At 42.1% G+C, this 19,126-nt stretch overlaps 1 protein-coding gene across 1 annotated transcript in view; it reads right to left on the bottom strand.

Annotated features, from left to right (window-relative positions):
* Positions 1 to 19,126, bottom strand: part of LOC126455847 (uncharacterized transporter slc-17.2-like) — a 584,529-nt gene that overhangs the window by 71,404 nt on the left and 493,999 nt on the right. Inside the window, exon 10 of the mRNA XM_050091608.1 lies at positions 7,795 to 7,880. Coding sequence (XP_049947565.1) covers positions 7,795 to 7,880 — 86 coding nt within the window. The remainder of the gene's footprint in view (positions 1 to 7,794; positions 7,881 to 19,126) is intronic.

Below are 19,126 nucleotides of genomic sequence, written 5' to 3'. Positions count from 1 at the left end.
CCTCTGCTACATTGCACTTCAAAAGAACCTGTCTTTCCGAATTTTGTAATCATTTTCTACAGACCCTTAGCCTTTTTAATACCCTTGAGTGTTTGGAACTTCTGCAGGGATACTGGTGCACAGTCACCATTCTCGTAGAAGAGCTTTAGCAGCAGAGCGCGCTCCTTCGTGGAGACACTCATGTTGGGCGTTTCGGACGCAAGCTGAGGAACAGCCGTGTGCTGTGCATATTCTGACGATTACAGTGCCATCTATTGGTAAAATTTTCGTTAATTCTTTTTCCGTGATGTTCCCCCTGCGTCAGTAATATTTTGGTCAAAGTTGAGGTCATTGTGAGCAGTTGTTCTGTTTCTACAGAGTTTTGAAACTGGCACCATAATTATGGACATCTGTACACACATGTAGTTTGCCTCTCTCCATGGGCCTTCAAGTCTATTTTCTCTGATATTTCGACGGATATTTGCAGTTTCGTTTGTTCAGTGTTTAACTGGAGTCAACCCAGACAAATAGGGCTCATCGTGTCTTTCATGCGATGCGCAGTTCCGACGGAAAGTGTCGGTTTGTTTCACTTTACGAGCAAAAGGATATTTGGACGAATTTTACGCGCTCATACGATTGAGAGGTCCCAAATTAATTTAGTATGATGTTTGGTTTATGGATATACATCTGCCCAGGCCCACGCAGACTGCTAGTGCCGCGCAGCAGCGGTGCTGTGTAACTGCTGCTGGAGTTCTGTTTTTTCTTCCTGTGAATACATATCCATAAACCAAATATCGCCCTAGACTAACTTGAGACCGCTCATTCGAATGTGTACGTGAAATATCGCCTTAAAAACCATTCTGCTCGTAGCTGGAAACAAGCCGCCACTGTCAGTTGCCGGCCGCTGTGGCCGAGCGGTTCTAGGCGCTTCACTCCGGAACCGCACTGCTGCTACGGTCGCAGGTTCGAATTCTGCCTCGGGCTTGGTTGTGTGTGGTGTCCTTAGGTTAGTTAGGTTTAAGTTGTTCTAAGTGTAAGGGACTGATGACCTCAGATGTTTTCTTAAGTCCCATAGCGCTTAGAGCCAGAGCCGCTGTCAATCGGCAATGGACGTAGCGTCAAAGAATTGATGAGCATTATTTGTTTGGGCTGACTTCAGTTTTACAACGAACAGGAATGGACCCAAAATTGAACCACCGCGGGATCGAAGAACAAATACCAGCACTGAAAGATCACGTCAAACTTTTGGCCATTTGAGGGACAAAAATATCGAAAAATATGTGTCATTTCCCGTATTCACCCGCTATGTCCCCCAACAACTTATTTTTATTCCCATATTTCAAACAAACGATTTTCTATACCTCAACGAGCAACTGAAACGTTTCAAGACCACGTTTTTGAGCTGCCAACAGCTATGTGGGAAAACTGTCTCGATGACTGGTATACATTTTGAAGGCGGATGTTTTGATAAACAGTAAAGCGATTTGTACAAAAATTATATTTCTTTCGTTGTTTTTGTAAAAAAATTACTAGTGGCACTCGTATTACGCAAAACTGGAACAATCTTTTTAAATGAGAAAATAAAAAGATGGAACTCCCATCTGGATAGAACGCATTGATGTGAGTGAAGATCGCTCATAGATACAAATATCTGCATGGCGATGCAGGCTTCCTCGGCAAATTACATTGATGAAACCTTCTCGGGTTTTCAACCAAATGGTGGCTACTTGTTGTCGCAACGTTTCGACGAGTCTCCTGTTCGTCACCTTCAGGCACAGATGACGAGTATGAAACTCGACAAAACGTTAAGACAACATGACGCCGCCATTCGGTTGATAACCCGAGAAGATTTCATCTAATGCATATCTGATTTGGAAATAAGTGATATTTCTTTCTGAGTTTATAGAATTTTACCACCAGATAAATTTAGCCCATCAGAATTCCGACAGAGAACAGAGCACAGACAAACCATTAGACAACCCTTTGACATTAACATTAATCTAAACATGATGGCGACAGTGATAAGACGTAGAAAACACATCACTTTCAGTTTGGTTTAATTCATTACATCGGCCTGGCCCTTCAGGAGTGGATACGCCACGAAGAGACTGAAAACAATGGAGAATAAGTTACAATATTTTATTTTCAGCATCTTCTTGATGTTTAGGTATCGTGCAGCATCATGCGATGTAAAGAAGTAACCAATGTCGAAGACTGGTTTGATGCAGTTGTAATCGCTCATGTATCTTGTGAAAGCCTCTGCATTTCTGTGTAGCTACTCCAGTCTACATCCATTGAACCTGCTTACTGTATTCAATCCTTGCTACCACTCTACAATTTTTACCACCCACGCTTATATCTCTTACCAAATTGACGATTCCTTGATGCCGCAGGAAGTGACCTATTAACCAATGGCAACCTTCGTCAATTTGTGCCATAAGTTCTTTTCTCCACCAAACGATTCAGTTCCTCCTCGTTAATGATCGACTTACCCGTCTAATTTTCAACATTCTTCTGTTGCACCACATTTCAAAAGCTTCTATTTTCCTCTTGTCTCAACTGTTTATCGTTTACGTTTCCCTTCCATAAATGCTACGCTTCTTACGGTTGCCTTCAGGAAAGAGTTACCAACAACTGAATTTATATTCGATGTTAAGAAATTTTCTTTCTCAGAAATGTTTTTCTTGCTATTGCCAGTCTGCATTTTATATCCTCTCTTACTTCGGCCATCGCCAGTAATTTTTGCTGCCCAAATAACAAACCCCGTCGACTACTTTTAGGGTCTCAGTTCCCAGTCGAATTCTGTCAGCAACAGCTAATTTAATTTCACAATATTCCATGGTCCTTGTTTTACGTTTCTTGATATTCATCTTTCCGGTCGCTGTGGCCAATCGGTATTAGGCGCTTCCGTCCGGAACCGCCCTGCTGTTACGGTCGCTGGCTGGAATCCTGCCTCGGGCATGGGTGTGTGTGATGTCCCTAGGTTAGTTAAGTTTAAGTAGTTCTAAGTTCTAGGGGACTGCTGACCTCAGGTGTTAAGTCCCATAGTGCTCAGAGCCAATTGAACCATTTTCAAGTCAGTGCCCATTTCGTTCAACCGGTCTCACCAGTCCTGGCCGTCTCTGACACTATAACAACAGCGTCAGAAAACCGCAAAACTTTTTTTTTTCTCAGTATTTTGATTCCCTCCCCACATCTCTGCTTGACTTCCTTTACTGCTTGCTCAGTGTACAGGCTGACTAACATCGAGAAGATGCTACAACCACACTTTACTCCCTTCTGAACCACTGCTTTCCTTTCGTACCTTCAACCGTTCTAACTGCAGTCTTGTTTCTATACGAGTTGAAGAAAAAAACTTTTCTTTAGCTGTTTTATCCGTGCTACCTTCAGAATTTCAAAGAATGTATTCCAATCAACATTATTAAAAACTTTCTATAAATCTGCAAATCCTGTAAACCAGGTGCACTAGAAGTTTTGTACGTCTCCAGTGATGGTCTAAGGTCTGATACCAACCGGAAAAAATTATTCAAGCGCAGCTGGTAGGTGCTATTTTAAGATACACTGAGGTGACAAAAGTCATGGGATACTTCCTAGCACCTCGTCTCGGACCTCCTTTTGCCCGGGGTAGTGCAGAACTTCGACGTGGCATGGGCCCAACAGGTTTATGGAAGTTCCATAGAGAAATATTCAAAAAATGGCTCTGAGCACTATGGGACTTAACTGCTGAGGTCATCAGTCCCCTAGAACTTAGAACTACTTAAACGTAACTAACCTAAGGACATCACACACATCCATGCCCGAGGCAGGATTCGAACCTGCGACCGTAGCGGTCGCGCGGTTCCAGACTGTAGCGCCTAGAACCGCTCGGCCACTTCGGCCGGATCAGAAATATTGTGCCAAGCTGCCTCTATAGCAGTTACCGTTGCAGGATTTCGATCACGAACTGACCTCTCGACTATGCCCCATAAATACTCGATGCAATTCATGTCGAGAGACCTGGGTTGCCAAATCATTCGCTCAAATTGCCCACAAGGTTCTTCAAACCCGTCGCGAACAACTGTGTGCAGTGACAAGGCGCAATGACGTCCATAAATTTTCCATCATTGTTTGGGAACATGAAGTGCATGAATGGCTACAAATGGTCTCAAAATAGCCAGACATATAAAGGACCCAGTCCATGCCATGTTAACACAGTCCACACCGTTATGGAGCCACCACCAACTTGCACAATGCCTTGTTGACAACTTTGATCCATGGCTTCGTGGGGCCTGCACCACACCTGAACTCTACCATCAGCTCTTACTGACTGAAATCGGCACTCACCTGACCAGGCAACTGTTTTCAATTGTCTAGGGTCCCACAGATATGGTCAGAGAGTGCATGGGCGGCGGTGCCGGCGATGTCGTGCTGGAACTTCTGGCAGATGAAAACTGTGTGCTGGACTGACACTTGAACTCGGGACCTGTGCCTTTCGCGGGCAGGAGCTCTTCCATCTGAGCTTCCCAAGCACGACTCACAACCCGTCCTCACAGCTTTAATTCCAGCAATATGTGGTCTCCCATCTTCCAAACTTAACAGAAGCTCTCCTGCAGACCTTCCAGGACTAGCTCTCCTGGAAGAAAGGATATTGCGGAGACATGGCTTATCCACAGGCTGGGAGATGTTTTCAAATGGTTCAAATGGCTGTGAGCACTATGGGACTTAACAAATGAGGTCATCAGTCACCTAGAACTTAGAACTACTTAAACCTAACTAACCTAAGGACATCACACACATCCATGCCCGAGGCAGGATTCGAACCTGCGACCGTAGCAGTCGCGCAGTTCTCGACTGAAGCGTCTAGAAGCGCTCGGTCACAGCGGCCGGCGGGGTGTTTTCAGAATGTATTTTCACTCTGCAGTAGGGTGTGCGCTGATATGAAATTTCCTGGCAGATTAAAACTGTGTGCCAGACTGAGACTCAAACTTGGGAGCTTTGCCTTTCGCGGACAAGTACGCTACAATCTGAGCTACCCAAGCACGACTCACAGCTTTAATTCCGGCAGTACTTCGTCTCCTACCTTCCAAACTACACAGAAGCTCTCCTGCGAACCTTGCAGAACTAGCACTCGCGGAGGAAAGGATATTGCGGAGACATCGCTTACCCACAGCCTGGGGGAAACGTCCAGAATTAAATTTTACTCTGCAGCTGCAAGAGTGCTAGTTCTACAAGGTCTGCAGGAGAGCTTCTGTAAAGTTTGGAAGGTAGGAGACGACATACTGCCGGGATTAAAGCTGTGAGGGCGATTTGTGCTTCAAATGGTTCAAATGGCTCTAAGCACTATGGGACTTAACATCTGAGGTCATCAGTCCTCTAGACTAAGAACTACTTAAACCTAACTAGCCTAAGGACATCACACACATCCATGCCCGAGGCAGGATTCGAACCTGCGAGCGTAGCAGTCGCGCGGTTCTGGAGTGAAGCACCTAGAACTGCTCGGCCACAACGGCCGGCGACGGGTTGTGAGTCTTGGATAGGTGGCTCAGATGGTAAGCACTTGCATTCGAAAGGGAAAGGTTCCGAGTTCGAGTCTCCGTCCGGCACACAGTTTTAATCTGCGAGGAAGTTTCATATCAGCGCACACTCCACTGCAGAGTGAAAATTCATTCTGGATGTCGTGGTGCTTGCAAAGGCACTCGTGTCGGTCGTCTGCTGCCACAGCCCATTAACGCCGAATTTCGCCGCACTGCCCTAACGGATACGCTCGTCGCACGTCCCACATTCATTTCCAAACTTATTTCACGCAGTGTCACTTGTCTGTTAGCACTGACAGCTCTACGCAAACGCTCTTGTTCTCGGTCGTTACGTGAAGGTCGTCAGCCACTGCGTTGTCCTTAGTGAAAGGTAATGCCTGAAATTTGATATTCTCGGCCCAGTCTTGGCACAGCAGATCTCGGAATACTGAATTCCTTAACGATTTCAAAAATGAAATGTCGCATGCGTCTAGCTCCTACTACCATTCTGCGTTCAAAGTCTGTTAATTCCAATCGTGTGGCCATAATCACATCGGAAACCTTTTCATATGAATCACCTGAGTACAAACGAATGCCCCTCGGCGATTCTACCGCCATCTGTTTATGTGCGTAACGCTATCCCATGACTTTTGTCAACTTACTGTAAGATGTCATTCGTGAAATTTACGAGGGGGGACCCAAAAGAAACCGGACTCCGAGGGTGCTGCCACTCGTAGACGAAATGCAGGGTTCTCACGCTAGATGGTGTTAGTAGAGACCTTCATGAAACAGCTGTACAGAGGGCGTCAGTGTAGAGCTGAACGTGCAAGTGTGGTATTGTGTTTCTCTGACTGTTGGCGGGTTACTTCTGCGAAGCCGTTATGGCAACTTTAAAACAAAGAGTGTGTTTGAAATTTTGTTTCCTGCTTAAAAAAAAAAACTGCAACGGAGACACACCAAACACTTCAGGAAGCTTTCCAGGAGGACGCTATGAGCCGCACACAGGTTTTCGAGTGGTTTGGGTGCTTTAAACGTGGTGAGATGTGTATTGAAGACCAAGCTCTTTCTGGACGCTCTTCAACATCGCGAAATGAGGAGAACATTGAAGAGGTCCGCCAAACGATCGACCAGATTTCAGCAGAGATAGGTATCAGTTGGAGCCCGTGCCAGCGGATTTTGAGTGAGGATTTGCACATGAGACGTGTTGCTGCTAAATTTGTTCCGCGCCTTCTCACACGGGAGCAAAAAACCATCCGCATGAATGTGTGTCAGGACTTGAAAACGGAGATTGCACGTGATCCACACTTCTTGAACAAAGTCATTACAGGGGATGAGAGTTGGTGTTACGGGTATGACCCAGGAACCAAGGAAGCGTCAAGCCAGTGGACGACTCCCAACTCTCCCAGACCAATAAAAGCAAGGCAAGTGAGGTCAAATGTGAAGACGATGATCATTGTCTTTTTTGATGTTCGTGGAACTGTGCATCGGAAATTCGTACCCCCTGGCCAGACTATTAACCAGCACTTTTATTTGGATGTTTTAAGGCGTCTGCGAGAGGATGCGAGGAGGAACTTTGGCGATCAGGTGACTGGCTTCTGCATCACGACAACGCTCCAGCACACACGGCCTTACGATTGAGCCACTGTCTGGCATCTCAGAGGCGGTCTGTCGTTCCCCACGCTCCGTATTCGCCGGACGCAGCCCCATGCGACTTTTTCCTATTTCCACGAATGAAAAAAACGCTAAAAGGGGAGCGTTATGACGATGTGGAGACGGTAAAAACAGCTTCGCAAAGGGCACAGGACAATATCAAACTTGAAGAGTTCCAAATATGGTGGTTCTGAGCACTATGCGACTTAACTTCTGAGGTCATCAGTCACCTAGAACTTAGAACTAATTAAACCTAACTAACCAAAGGACATCACACACATCTATGCCCGAGGCAGGATTCAAACCTACGACCGTAGCGGTCACGCGGTTCCAGACTGAAGCGTCTAAACCGCGCGGCCACACTGGCCGGCTCCAAATATGCTTCCAACAGTGGGAAAAGAGACTTGACAAGTGCATCGCATGTAATGGAGAGTATTTTGAAGGTGACTGAAGTAATTTTGTGAAAAGGTTCATCAATAAATTTCTTATGACCACAATCCGGTTCCTTTTGGGTCCCCCCTCGTATACAAGCTATAGAGAACCATGCATCGAAAACGTTTATCGTCATACTGGCACGACACCGCGACGTACATCGGCTGCAGCTTACAACTTCAGCCTCGTACGCAACTATTGCATCAGCGTTGCGATCGAGCGCGCAGGAGCGCAGACTTACCGACCCGTGAAGCCCCTCGCTGACGACGTACGCGGCAGCCAGTGAGGACGCGGCGCCCGCCGTCTGGCTGACCGCCAGCACCACGCCTGCAACACAGCGTCACGGCTGACGTCACGGCCTGCCCACTGTCCGCGTAGCGCTGGATACTCCGTAAAAGTTCGGGAAGGCGACTCTTCGAAAATTTTTCGGTGGTTCACTGCTTCCGCCGAACATTCCGAGAGCTGTCGGGTTCTGGATGTACCAGAGGGTACTTGGCGTAACTTAAGGTATTAGTTCAGACGGACGGACAGTCGGCAACTCTGCCAAGCCGCAGTGGTTGCACCTCTTCCGCAAAATCAACTAACTTTTATTTCATATATACGCTACTGGCCATTGAAATTGCTACACCACGAAGATGACGTGCTACAGACGAGAAATTTAACCGGCACGGAGAAGATGCACCGGTGGCGACACCTACAATGTGCTGACATGAGGAAAATTTCCAGCCCATTTCTCATACACAAACAGCAGTTGACCGGCGTTGCCTGGTGAAACGTTGTTGTGATGCCTCGTGTAAGGAGGAGAAATGCGTACCATCACGTTTCCGACTTTGATAAAGCTCGGACTGTAGCCTATCGCGATTGCGGTTTATCGTATCGCGACATTGCTGCTCGCGTTGGTCGAGATCCAATGTATGTTAGCAGCATATCGAATCGGTGGTTTCAGGAGGGTAATACGGAACGCCGTGCTGGATCCCAACGGCCTCGTATCACTAGCAGTCGAGATGACAGGCATCTTATCCGTATGGCTGTAATGGATCGTGCAGCCACGTCTCGATCATTGAGTCAACAGATGGGGACGTTTGCAAGACAACAACCATCTGCACGAACAGTTGGACGACGTTTACAGCAGCATGGAGTATCAGCTCGTAGACCGTGGCTGCGGTTACCCTTGACGCTGCATCACATACAGGAGCGCCTGCGATGGTGTACTCAACGACAAACCTGGGTGCACGAATGGCAAAACGTCATTTTTTCGGATGAACCCAGGTTCTGTTTACAGCATCATGATGGTCGCATCCGTGCTTGGCGACATCGCGGTGAACGCACATTGGAAGCGTGTATTCGTCATCGCGAAACTGCCGTATCACACGGCGTGATGGTATGGGGTGCCATTGGTTACACGTCTCGGTCAGCTCTTGTTCGCATTGACGGCACTTTCAATAGTGGGCGTTACATTTCAGATGTGTTACGACCCGTGGCTCTACCCTTCATTCGATCCCTGTGAAACCCTACATTTCAGCAGGATAATACACGACTGCATGTTGCAGGTCCTGTACAGGCCTTTCTGCATACAGAATATGTTCGACTGCTCCCCTTGCCAGTACATTCTCCATATCCTCACCAGTTGAAAACATCTGGTCAATGGTGGCCGAGCAACTGGCTCGTCAAAATACGTCAGTCACTACTCTTGATGAACTGTGGGATCGTGTTGAAGCTGCATGGGCAGCTGTACCTGTACACGCCATCCAAGCTCTGTTTGACTCAATGCCCAGGCGTATCAAGGCCGTTATTACGGCCAGAGGTGGTTGTTCTGGGTACTGATTTCTCAGGATCTATGCATCCAAATTGCGTAAAAATGTAATCACATGTCAGTTCTAGTACAATATGTTTGTCCAATCAATACCCGTTTATAATCTGCATTTCTTCTTGGTGTAGTAATTTTAATGGCCAGTAGTTTATTTGTTTGTCTTTCAGTATGATTACACCACTTAGCCATCAACAGTTACACGATTTAGTTTTCAGTAATTACACTATTGCGTACATCACGAAAATAGGCACTTCGAGCTCATCTCACTATGCGACAGCATTGCCAGTTTATGGTGATTTCAAATTAAATTGTTATTAATGAGTGAGAGATTATCTGGAAAGTGGTTTGCAATCAGAGACTGGGGGAAGTTAGCCAATGTGGAACTCTGCATTCTACTGTAAGTTTCGTGTGCCATAAAATTTTGATGAGTCGCCACACAATTTAATTAAAATTGGGAAAATTTAATATAAGAAATGAATTAGTCACTGAATTGGTAAGCATAACGAACGTGTTATTATTAATAAAAAGATCCATGTGAATATATGGAATGGACCAATGGGAACAATTTAAGCACAAACGGTATATCAAATAATTCAGAGCAAGCAGAAGCTTAAGCCTCAACGAAAAGAAAAAAAAATAATCAGACAAAAGTCTACAAACATAAGGCGCTTCAGAAACGCCGGGTGGAATGTGTTAAAATGATCTTACCAAATGTGAGAAGTTTGTCTGAGAGACAGTCATCACAGTTTATTAAAATAAAACATCATATCAAAAATTCACAAAGTAGGCATAAACTATGATCTGTCGTTGCCTATTTCTTAATTAATTAACTCGCTTATAACATTGAGTGCTTAGGTACATCACGGTGATAAATGAAAAGGAAATCTTAGGAGTGCATGGGTGCATGGGAAAAGTTCACACATAAACGATTCACACACACAGGAATAGAGATATAAAGAATTTTGCCCACGACACTAAGTCAGAGGCTCAGAGGTACACCCCTATCGCTATGGTTGAATTAATTTGAATAAGAATACTATGGAATACTTTCCGGTGAAGAAATTTATCTTCATCACCCTGCACATCTGACTAAGGCACACTGGCGTGAAACACCCCCAAATGTCGTGAATATTCACGAAGAAAACAAAATTACTAAGACTCGTGAAAACTTCAAGAACACAAATGTAAACCGTATAGATACAAACAGCAATAAAATGTTGCGGGGAATTAAGAATAAAACTTGTGAAATTACCACCACGTGCTATGAACACAGCTTCACAATCTTAAAACCGAAACGAAATGAAAAGTAGAAGAAATGAAACACATACACACGAGAAAACTTCAAACACACATTCCAGCTAACAGATAAGTCTGACAACTTAATTTTAAACCTGTGCTGGAGTAACGAGCTTCCTAATTCACAATGCACACTCACTCACTCATCCATACAGATAAGAGAGAAAGGAAAGTTGGGAGCACAAAATGAAGGTAATGTACGTAGGATTATGTGCTTACTGCAGAAATGTATACTTTGACGTAAGTGTTTACCACTGTGTGGGGACAAACACGAAGTACAACACTAAGTTACAAATGACTGAGCGTGACAGCACGAAACAGGGGTTAAATAGTAAGAAACGAATCTAACAGAGACGTTTCAAAATGTTACTAAAAGCTCCGAAAAAAGTATTAGACATTTTTAGTATAGAATATGATGGAGTATTTTCCAATAGAAAATTCTTGTCATCTGCTACGAAAACAAATAAATAAATAAAAACTAAGGCTACAATAAATTTTGAAGAAAAAATTTCTTTTTAGTTGAACCTGTGCAAAAAAAGAACCACTGACATATTTGGAATGAAAATAAGGTATAAACATTCTCAAAGTTTATAGATACTTGTGATACATATTTTATCGTGAAAACATGAAAACATTACGAGATAAAAAATAATATACCGTAATAGATGTGAAACTATTCCATCTGTGTAACGAAAAAGGAATTTGCATTCTGTCGAACATTTTAAAAATTTACAGCGATAAAGTTGTTAAGAAAACTATAAAATTAATTTTGATAACATCTGAGACATCATCATGGCATCAGATCATGTGTGAACTCATTTTATTTATGAGAAACTCTGTGTGTGACAGCGCGCCAGTAGTTGTATGCCGCCGCCTGGATTTTAATTTCGATGGCTCTCCTTTATAACACCGAGAATATTCCTTGGCTCCCAAAAATGTATTTGCAGCTCTTTTGAACCTTCGTCACTGCGCCCATCACCCTAGTCGCCGATATACGCTATAATACCTGTAGGTAGTTTCAGGCTGTCAAGCAAAATATATTTTTGCTGTAGTTTTGCGAAACACAAGTCTTATCGACATAAATCACAAGACTATTGTCCTCAGAACGCTGTTGAGTGTATTCTACGCAGAACTTCGTTCTTACTGATGCAATGTCCCTGTATTCCATTAAACACTTTTGTCCATAATTATACCTTCTGGATCAAAAACAACGTGAGCGGACAAGACAATAAACGGAGGTCTGTGAGCCTGAATAACTAATTTTTCACGGAGATCGCTCCGTATGTTTCTAGCTGTCGGATACTCTTATTTGTCGTATTTCTACGCACTTACTTTTTGTCAAAATCGGCAAATTCCGTAATTTCTGTTTCCTTTTATATCCCTTTCTTGGGGAATCAACACAAGTGCTCACATCTGAAGGTTCTGCCGATGCTACTACACCGATAATAATGAATACAGTCGACTCGGAAACACCACATGGTTTTGTTGTCATTTTATGAATTTGCGCAGAATTTATATTATCCCTGGCTCCTTCACTTTTGGCCAGTACGTTCGATTAGATTGTCTTCGAATGTCTTTTCGCCCTTTACGCAACCCGACCAAAGTAGCACTGTACGAGGGCCATCGCCCCTTCATTTCGCTCACTGCCATATCGCACGGGAATACCAGCTGGCGCTGAGTTAATACACTGTTAACAGTGTACGTATGGCGACAAAGCTATGAGGAGGGCGATTGACTGCGCTTTAGCGCGGGGAGACTGCTGGAAACGGGTGTCACCTTGAGGTGCCTAATTTTTTGACGACAGCTCTATTTAGCTATTAATAATTACGGATAAAATTATATTTTGAACACATGTAAAAGAACATATGACAGTAAATAACTAAACAATATTTCTTTACTATCTGTAAAAAGAAAGAATAGGAAACGCTTTTTAATTTACAAAATTTTGTTTACAAAACAGTTTACAAACTTATTTGCACAGTCACCACTGTTAAAAATTGATAAATTTTTAACTAACCAATAAATCTGTGATTACTACTTCTCTAAATGTGATTAGCTTTCCAGCTTGCTAAGTAAAATAAATCTTATTAAGCATCTAACACATGCCTTACCATTCTGTAATGAAAGAGAGAAATGCTTGTCGGGTATGGTACCGTCAGCTTTCTCAATTCTCCGTGTAATTATCCTCTGTGGTGCTGGAACTCGAAAACAGCATAGACTGAATGATTAACATCTCCAACATAAGAATTATTGCGGTCACAAATGCCTGAATTTCTTAGTTGTAGCCGATAGAAATGAGATGAGAAACGGCCGTGACTGAATCTCATCAGATTGATTGTGGAAGTAGCTCTCCTTTGTACTGAAAGATTATGAGACCAAGGTAAGCGAGGTATGTGGGATTGAAGCCAACTTTAATACTTTACATTATTTGCGCCTGATGTTTCCAATTCCTCTTCCCATTGGGAGCTGACTACAACTGGACGAAGTAATACAGATAGTTTATTTGCTATAATCTTTTATTTCGCTGCAGAGAGAGGGCTTCCGAAAGTGAATCGAGAGAAAGTCGAACACTTTTTCTTCTTTCATTTCGATATAATTTTGTGAAACGAATTTTGCGGTGACAGATTAATCTATAGCGCAGCCTGAGAGGTTATGTTGAAAGATGACATTTTGCTTGTGGCTTGGCGATGCCAACGAATGTGAAGTCATAACAAAAACATCGGCTAGGTACTCAACAGTTCAGGTATCTCATTCATAAACATTGAGTGATTAGAGGTTACTTTCGCTTTATATTACTTTGAAGTGTGTCATCAGCTCTGTATCATGTTCACTATGTAGAATAGGAAATCCTTAAGATTGGCTATCATTCTTAGTACCTACACACAGTGTTTTTTTCTAGATGACAATGGGTCTGTTATTTCTTCTCAATAAGTATCATACATTTATTATAAAATATATGTGCTATGGTAGTTTCAGTGCTTACAATCTTTCTAAATTATCATATTCTTATATTTCATTCTTATATCAGTTCTTAATTCTTATGTTTATTCTTCAGGAATATTTGGTGCATTACCTTGGATTATACCTATAGTAGAAACATTCGAAAGATAGAGATTGCAAACAATATGAGTATCGCGTGAAAGTAGGTTTACCACAGCGACATTTCTTCATATCAGTCTCACGCGACAAAGAGACGTCTTAACATTGGCGAAGATTTAAGCGTTGGCAACAATTTCACGGCACGCCATAACGGATCAGCTTTCCGAAAACTGAGGCATGTAATTGATCACGAATCAAGGTACGCCACGAGAATTTCACCGAAAACAGTTCCAAATAATTTTTCGATTCATTAAGTGACTTTTTTCTTTTTAATTCATTTAGCATGCAATTTGTAAACGAATACGAATAACGTCACTTCAGTATACATTGGAAAACATTCGTGTAGTACTCTTCTATGGACATAGGTAGATAAGTGAAAAACAAAAATAAAAAAACTATAATCTTGCAGCACAAAATTGTGAAGCCGCGACCCAACACTTTGCCACCGCTTCGGTTGAGCTGCTTACTCGCTAAAAGGCACTAAACTGTATCGAAAACTTTGACGGTCGTTTTCTCAGAAACGGTCTACAAATAAGCCGTGACACGTGTTCGCTTATTCTGAGCACTCTTCCACTGAGCAAAGTTTCTGGGAAATCGGATTGTGGCATTTGCCGTGTTTTCCTCGTCAGTGAAGATCCCTTGTTAAAAGGTGAAACGCGTCTGGATGTATAATTAAAACTTCATTCGCAGCAGTTTTGTTGCTTCACGTCTACAATTTATCTGAGAAATGTGTTGTCTTATCTCAAATTCAGTCTTAAGTCTTCCAACGTACGCCTCTCTGAATAAGTGGATGTACTGTCACAGCGTTTTATCCTACGACTACAGCTTTTATGTTTCACGCTAAATTTGTGCGTCAATCCACATTTTACTGTAGCGTTGCCTTGAAACAATTCGTAGTTAATACACACCATGATGCTCAGTTTGGCACTTACCGCGGAAACATTCCGTTCAGTTGCTGACGAGATACTTCGTCTCTATTCTTGTTATTATTTTGGTGTATATTAGCACAGTTAACGATGTTTCGTGCTAACCTGTATGTGCATTAGTTCGCAGGGGAGTGTTCTTTGTGCCTTCGTTTTCTTTATTTTGTTCTGATGATAGCTGGACCCGAAAGGTGTCATACGGAGTAATAAACAAATGACGATCAAGCCAGGTTCTATATGTGAGCATACATCAGGAGCTACAATATTATATTTTTTGTTATGGCGTATATCTTACGAGCCCGCCCCAAAAGCTGATTGGTCAGCGCGGCGGTCTATCACGCCAAGGGGCCCGGGTTCGATTCCCGGAGATTTTCTCCGCTCAGGGACTGGGTGTTGTGTTGTCCTCATTATCATTTCATCATCACCAGTGGAAGTCAACGGGAAACCACCACTGGAATCACTTCCCTAGACGCTCATGCGGTGGACCTCTCTGACGAGGCTTCCCCCATGACAAGACCTGCCGTAAGGCAGAACACAAAGTTTTTTTTTTTTTTATATTTTACAAAATTTACTGAGTTTGACTCTGATTTCTTTTCACATTATAATCCTCTTGAACGACATCTTATTTTCAAAGAACACCTTTCAGCTGTGCTTAAGTGACCTTAAATGACGTTAAAAAATGGTTCAAATGGCTCTGAGCACTATGGGACTTAACATCTATGGTCATCAGTCCCCTAGAACTTAGAACTACTTAAACCTAACTAACCTAAGGACAGCACACAACACCCAGCCATCACGAGGCAGAGAAAATCCCTGACCTCGAAATGACGTTAAAACCGGTGTTTTGCTTCACGCCATTATTTGGAAATTGGCAGGTAATACAGTGCGGTGGAGCAACTATTTAGTTTTTCAACCTCTGTCAATAACATTAATCGAGACCATGTTAAAAGCTCTCATAAGAAAAAAGGGGACTCACCAAAACCTGTTGTATGCATCCAGTTTGGATGATTTCATTATATCAGCAGTACGTAAACACCATCAAGACACTGAAATCACCATAAACAGGCAATCCTGGGACATATCTTTCATGTTAAAAAAAAAAAAAAACATTTATGGTGACCAGACTGCATGCGTGTGTTGGGAACTTTTAGGACTCTGAATAGTGCTTACGACGAAACGGTTCACGTGCTGGAAGCTAATTCCACGTTTCCACGACAATGGTGGCCGTCTATATGTACAGTCTGTATTCACAAGTTTTGTAAACAGTCACTTTAATCACAGGTACTGTCACCACGATACTTCGCAACTGATACTTTTTCTCAAATCAGTACTTTATAGAAGATGTATCGAATACAAAATTTCTGCACTTGGCTTGATTTCCAGCACTTTCAGCAATTGAGCAGCAACAGGACAACAACAGAAGCAACAGTCTGCGTCGCTAGCGACTGAGTGAGTGAACGAGAGCATTTCCGACTCTTCATCAACTGTGGCAAAGTTTCATTCTCAATTCGTTCACGATTCAGCTTGTGTATTTTAACACGTTTTCAGTAGGCCACTTTCTTGTCCGTTTGTCCGTCCGATACAAGTTTTTGCAATTGATTTTAAACTAACTTCTCCATGAGCTAGAGACTGGAAACTTTCAACAGAACTCAGAACTGGATGACAATCCAATATTCACTCACTTTCTTCTCTGGTGTGTGGCGGACGGTACTTTTTGTGTGTCACTTCCATTTCTCCCTTTCTTCCTGTTCCACCCGAGAATGGTTCGCGGGAAGAACATTGCTGGTAAGCCTCCGTTTGACCTGGAATCTCTCTTTTACCTCCACGGTCACTGCGCGAGACACACGCAGAAGGAAACAAAATACAAGTTGTCCCAGGAGGAATGGTCAACATTCAAGAGTATGACACGAACAATCACTCCAATCAAAAAGGTCTAGTAAATTTGGATCCTAAAATGCATACCTCAACAGTTGTAAGCACTTCTTCATCGTCGATACTGTGAAACAAATCTCTTCTGCTACAAGCTCTTTGCTTTCCGTATTTTGAGAGGAGGAAGTATGGACCAAAAGAAGAAAAAATTGTGTAGTAAATATGAGCTATAAGCTATGAGCACTTATACGGTACACACATTAGCCTGGATGAACAAGTGCCCATAGTTCTTAAAGTATGCACCTTAGAGACCATGCTTCGAACGATCTTTCCTCTCAAATTCTCAAAAATGACCATTCCTCCTGTGACGCCCTGTATTAGTTGACTCAGGTAAAGACAGGTATAAATAAACTTGAGATTTAACACAAGCTTCTGTTCTAATTTCATCACAACGTACGAATTCATTGAAAAATTTCACACACACAGGACCAAAAAGCAGAAAGTAATTATTTAAATAAAAATATATTTTTAGTGTCACACCTATTAATTGGACCAAAAAGTATAAAAAAAATTCTGCTAGCCCCATAAAGATTCCAAGCCCCTTATAGACTGTCCTGAAAACCTGTGATTGTGAATTTTTACTAGATATGAAAACTATTGTAATAGTTATAATGAAAAACGTGGGGCACATGCAATATATAATTGATGTATTAATGGTGGACCTCCTTACTACTATCTATTGTGTGCGCTAAACGTTTTTCTTTATAAATCTTACTAGTAGTTTCAAAGCTATTAAAAATTCATGATCACAAATTTTCAGGACTATCTTTATTAGGTAAGGAACCTTATGAGGCTGGAATAAATTATTTTATACTTTTTAATCCGATTCAGAAACCTGTTATACTAAAACTGATTTTTATTTAAATACTTGTTCTGATTGTTGTTCAAAACAGTTTATGTGCAAGAACTACTGAATCAGCAGACAGAATGCCGCCTACATGATGTGAAGCTTGGTAGCCTTCTGATAAAATGGATAGTTATGAAGTGAGGTGCAAAATCTGTTTTAAAAATTTTAAGTCCTCAGCTACAACAGTGCGCTCAGACCGCTTATTTTCAAATGGAGAAACTGTGTTATTACAGTTACATAAAAGATTAGCAGCGAAACAACTGAATAAAACGTTGGTTCTGCGTGCCTGTAGCTCCATATTTTAAGTTCCAAATGTTTCAAAATTGTAATGTGTAATGAAAATAAAAGCATTATTTAATTTAACGCAAACTTTTTTGTATTTAAAACTTTTTAAAATCGGCTATCTTTCTCTTTTATAGATAGATTTTACAAACAAAGATGCAGAGATTGAAGTCCAATTATTTACCGAAGTTAAGTATACCTATCTCAAGGTATCGAGACTTTAATTTTGGTTCTCTTATGAGTACAATATATTTTTTACAAGACTTTTCATGAGTAAAGCATAGATATTTTTAGTTCGATACCATATTCCTACGTGTTCCCCTTATATTAATGCAAGGGGGTGCAGTGTGAATCGAAGAAGAAAAAGAGTTCACTTCGTGCCTTACGGTTTACAAATGACCGTGTTCTAATACGATCTTTCGCTGCTTGTTCTGAAGAAGACGAACTCCTGCGTCAGATCTTGTTATGGACTCTTCCAGTTGAGAGTTTAGAACCTCTTTATCACTGAAGGCTTTAACTAGCGCACTAAAAGCGTCGTCAAGTATAACGTATATTTCAGCTTTATACAATATGGATAAGTAACAATACCTTGTTCTGAGTCTCAAAATGATTATTACGTATCGCGCCGCATGTAATGAAACAATCGAAACCAGATGTATATAACGTGTTCTGTGAAGTCCCGTTTCTGTGACTGTTGTTCCCATCGGTTTTATAAATTAATAATCCTAATGATGGGCGAATACCGAACACAAGCTGCACACAATTACTGAAACGAAGCTGAGTGGTGTTCTTTGAAAATAAAATATCGTTCGTAAAATATATACAAGCCGTGAAGGAGCTCGTATACAAAATGATTATTACCATATTAATAACAACACGCAGACGTACATTGGGTGCAGTGCTGTCATTGCTTCCGCCATTTTACCTAATCAGGCAGTTCTAACAACTAAAAATGCTATCCCGTATTTGATAGAATTTCTTTTAGAAGTTGTTTTAGAGTATGGTACGATACGACTATGGTTCAAGTAGTGCACGCACTTATTATTTACATTTCAGTGCCATATACGGGGTGATTTTTTCCACCGTGTACAAACTCTAGGGAGGGAAACATGCATACTGTATCAGTGGCTGCATGCTACAGTGCGTATTAGACCGCAGTCGTTGTAACAAAATATGATTGAATAAATGGTATCTAACATGGAAATCATACATTTACGGACATAAGTTCATTAGACTTTTTTGTTCCGTATCCTCTCATCGATTAATCCCTAGAGTTTCTACATGGTGGAAAAAATCACCCTATATGTCTGTAAGATATACGTCTCCGCTTTCAAATCGTTTCTTCACGTATTGTCACGTTTTCCTGTCCTGCTGTGTAAGCCGGAAA

The sequence above is a fragment of the Schistocerca serialis genome, chromosome 2 (genome assembly GCF_023864345.2).
Source record: "Schistocerca serialis cubense isolate TAMUIC-IGC-003099 chromosome 2, iqSchSeri2.2, whole genome shotgun sequence".
In the NCBI taxonomy this organism is placed as follows: Eukaryota; Metazoa; Arthropoda; class Insecta; order Orthoptera; family Acrididae; genus Schistocerca; species Schistocerca serialis.
This window is presented reverse-complemented; position numbering and strand designations above follow the sequence as displayed.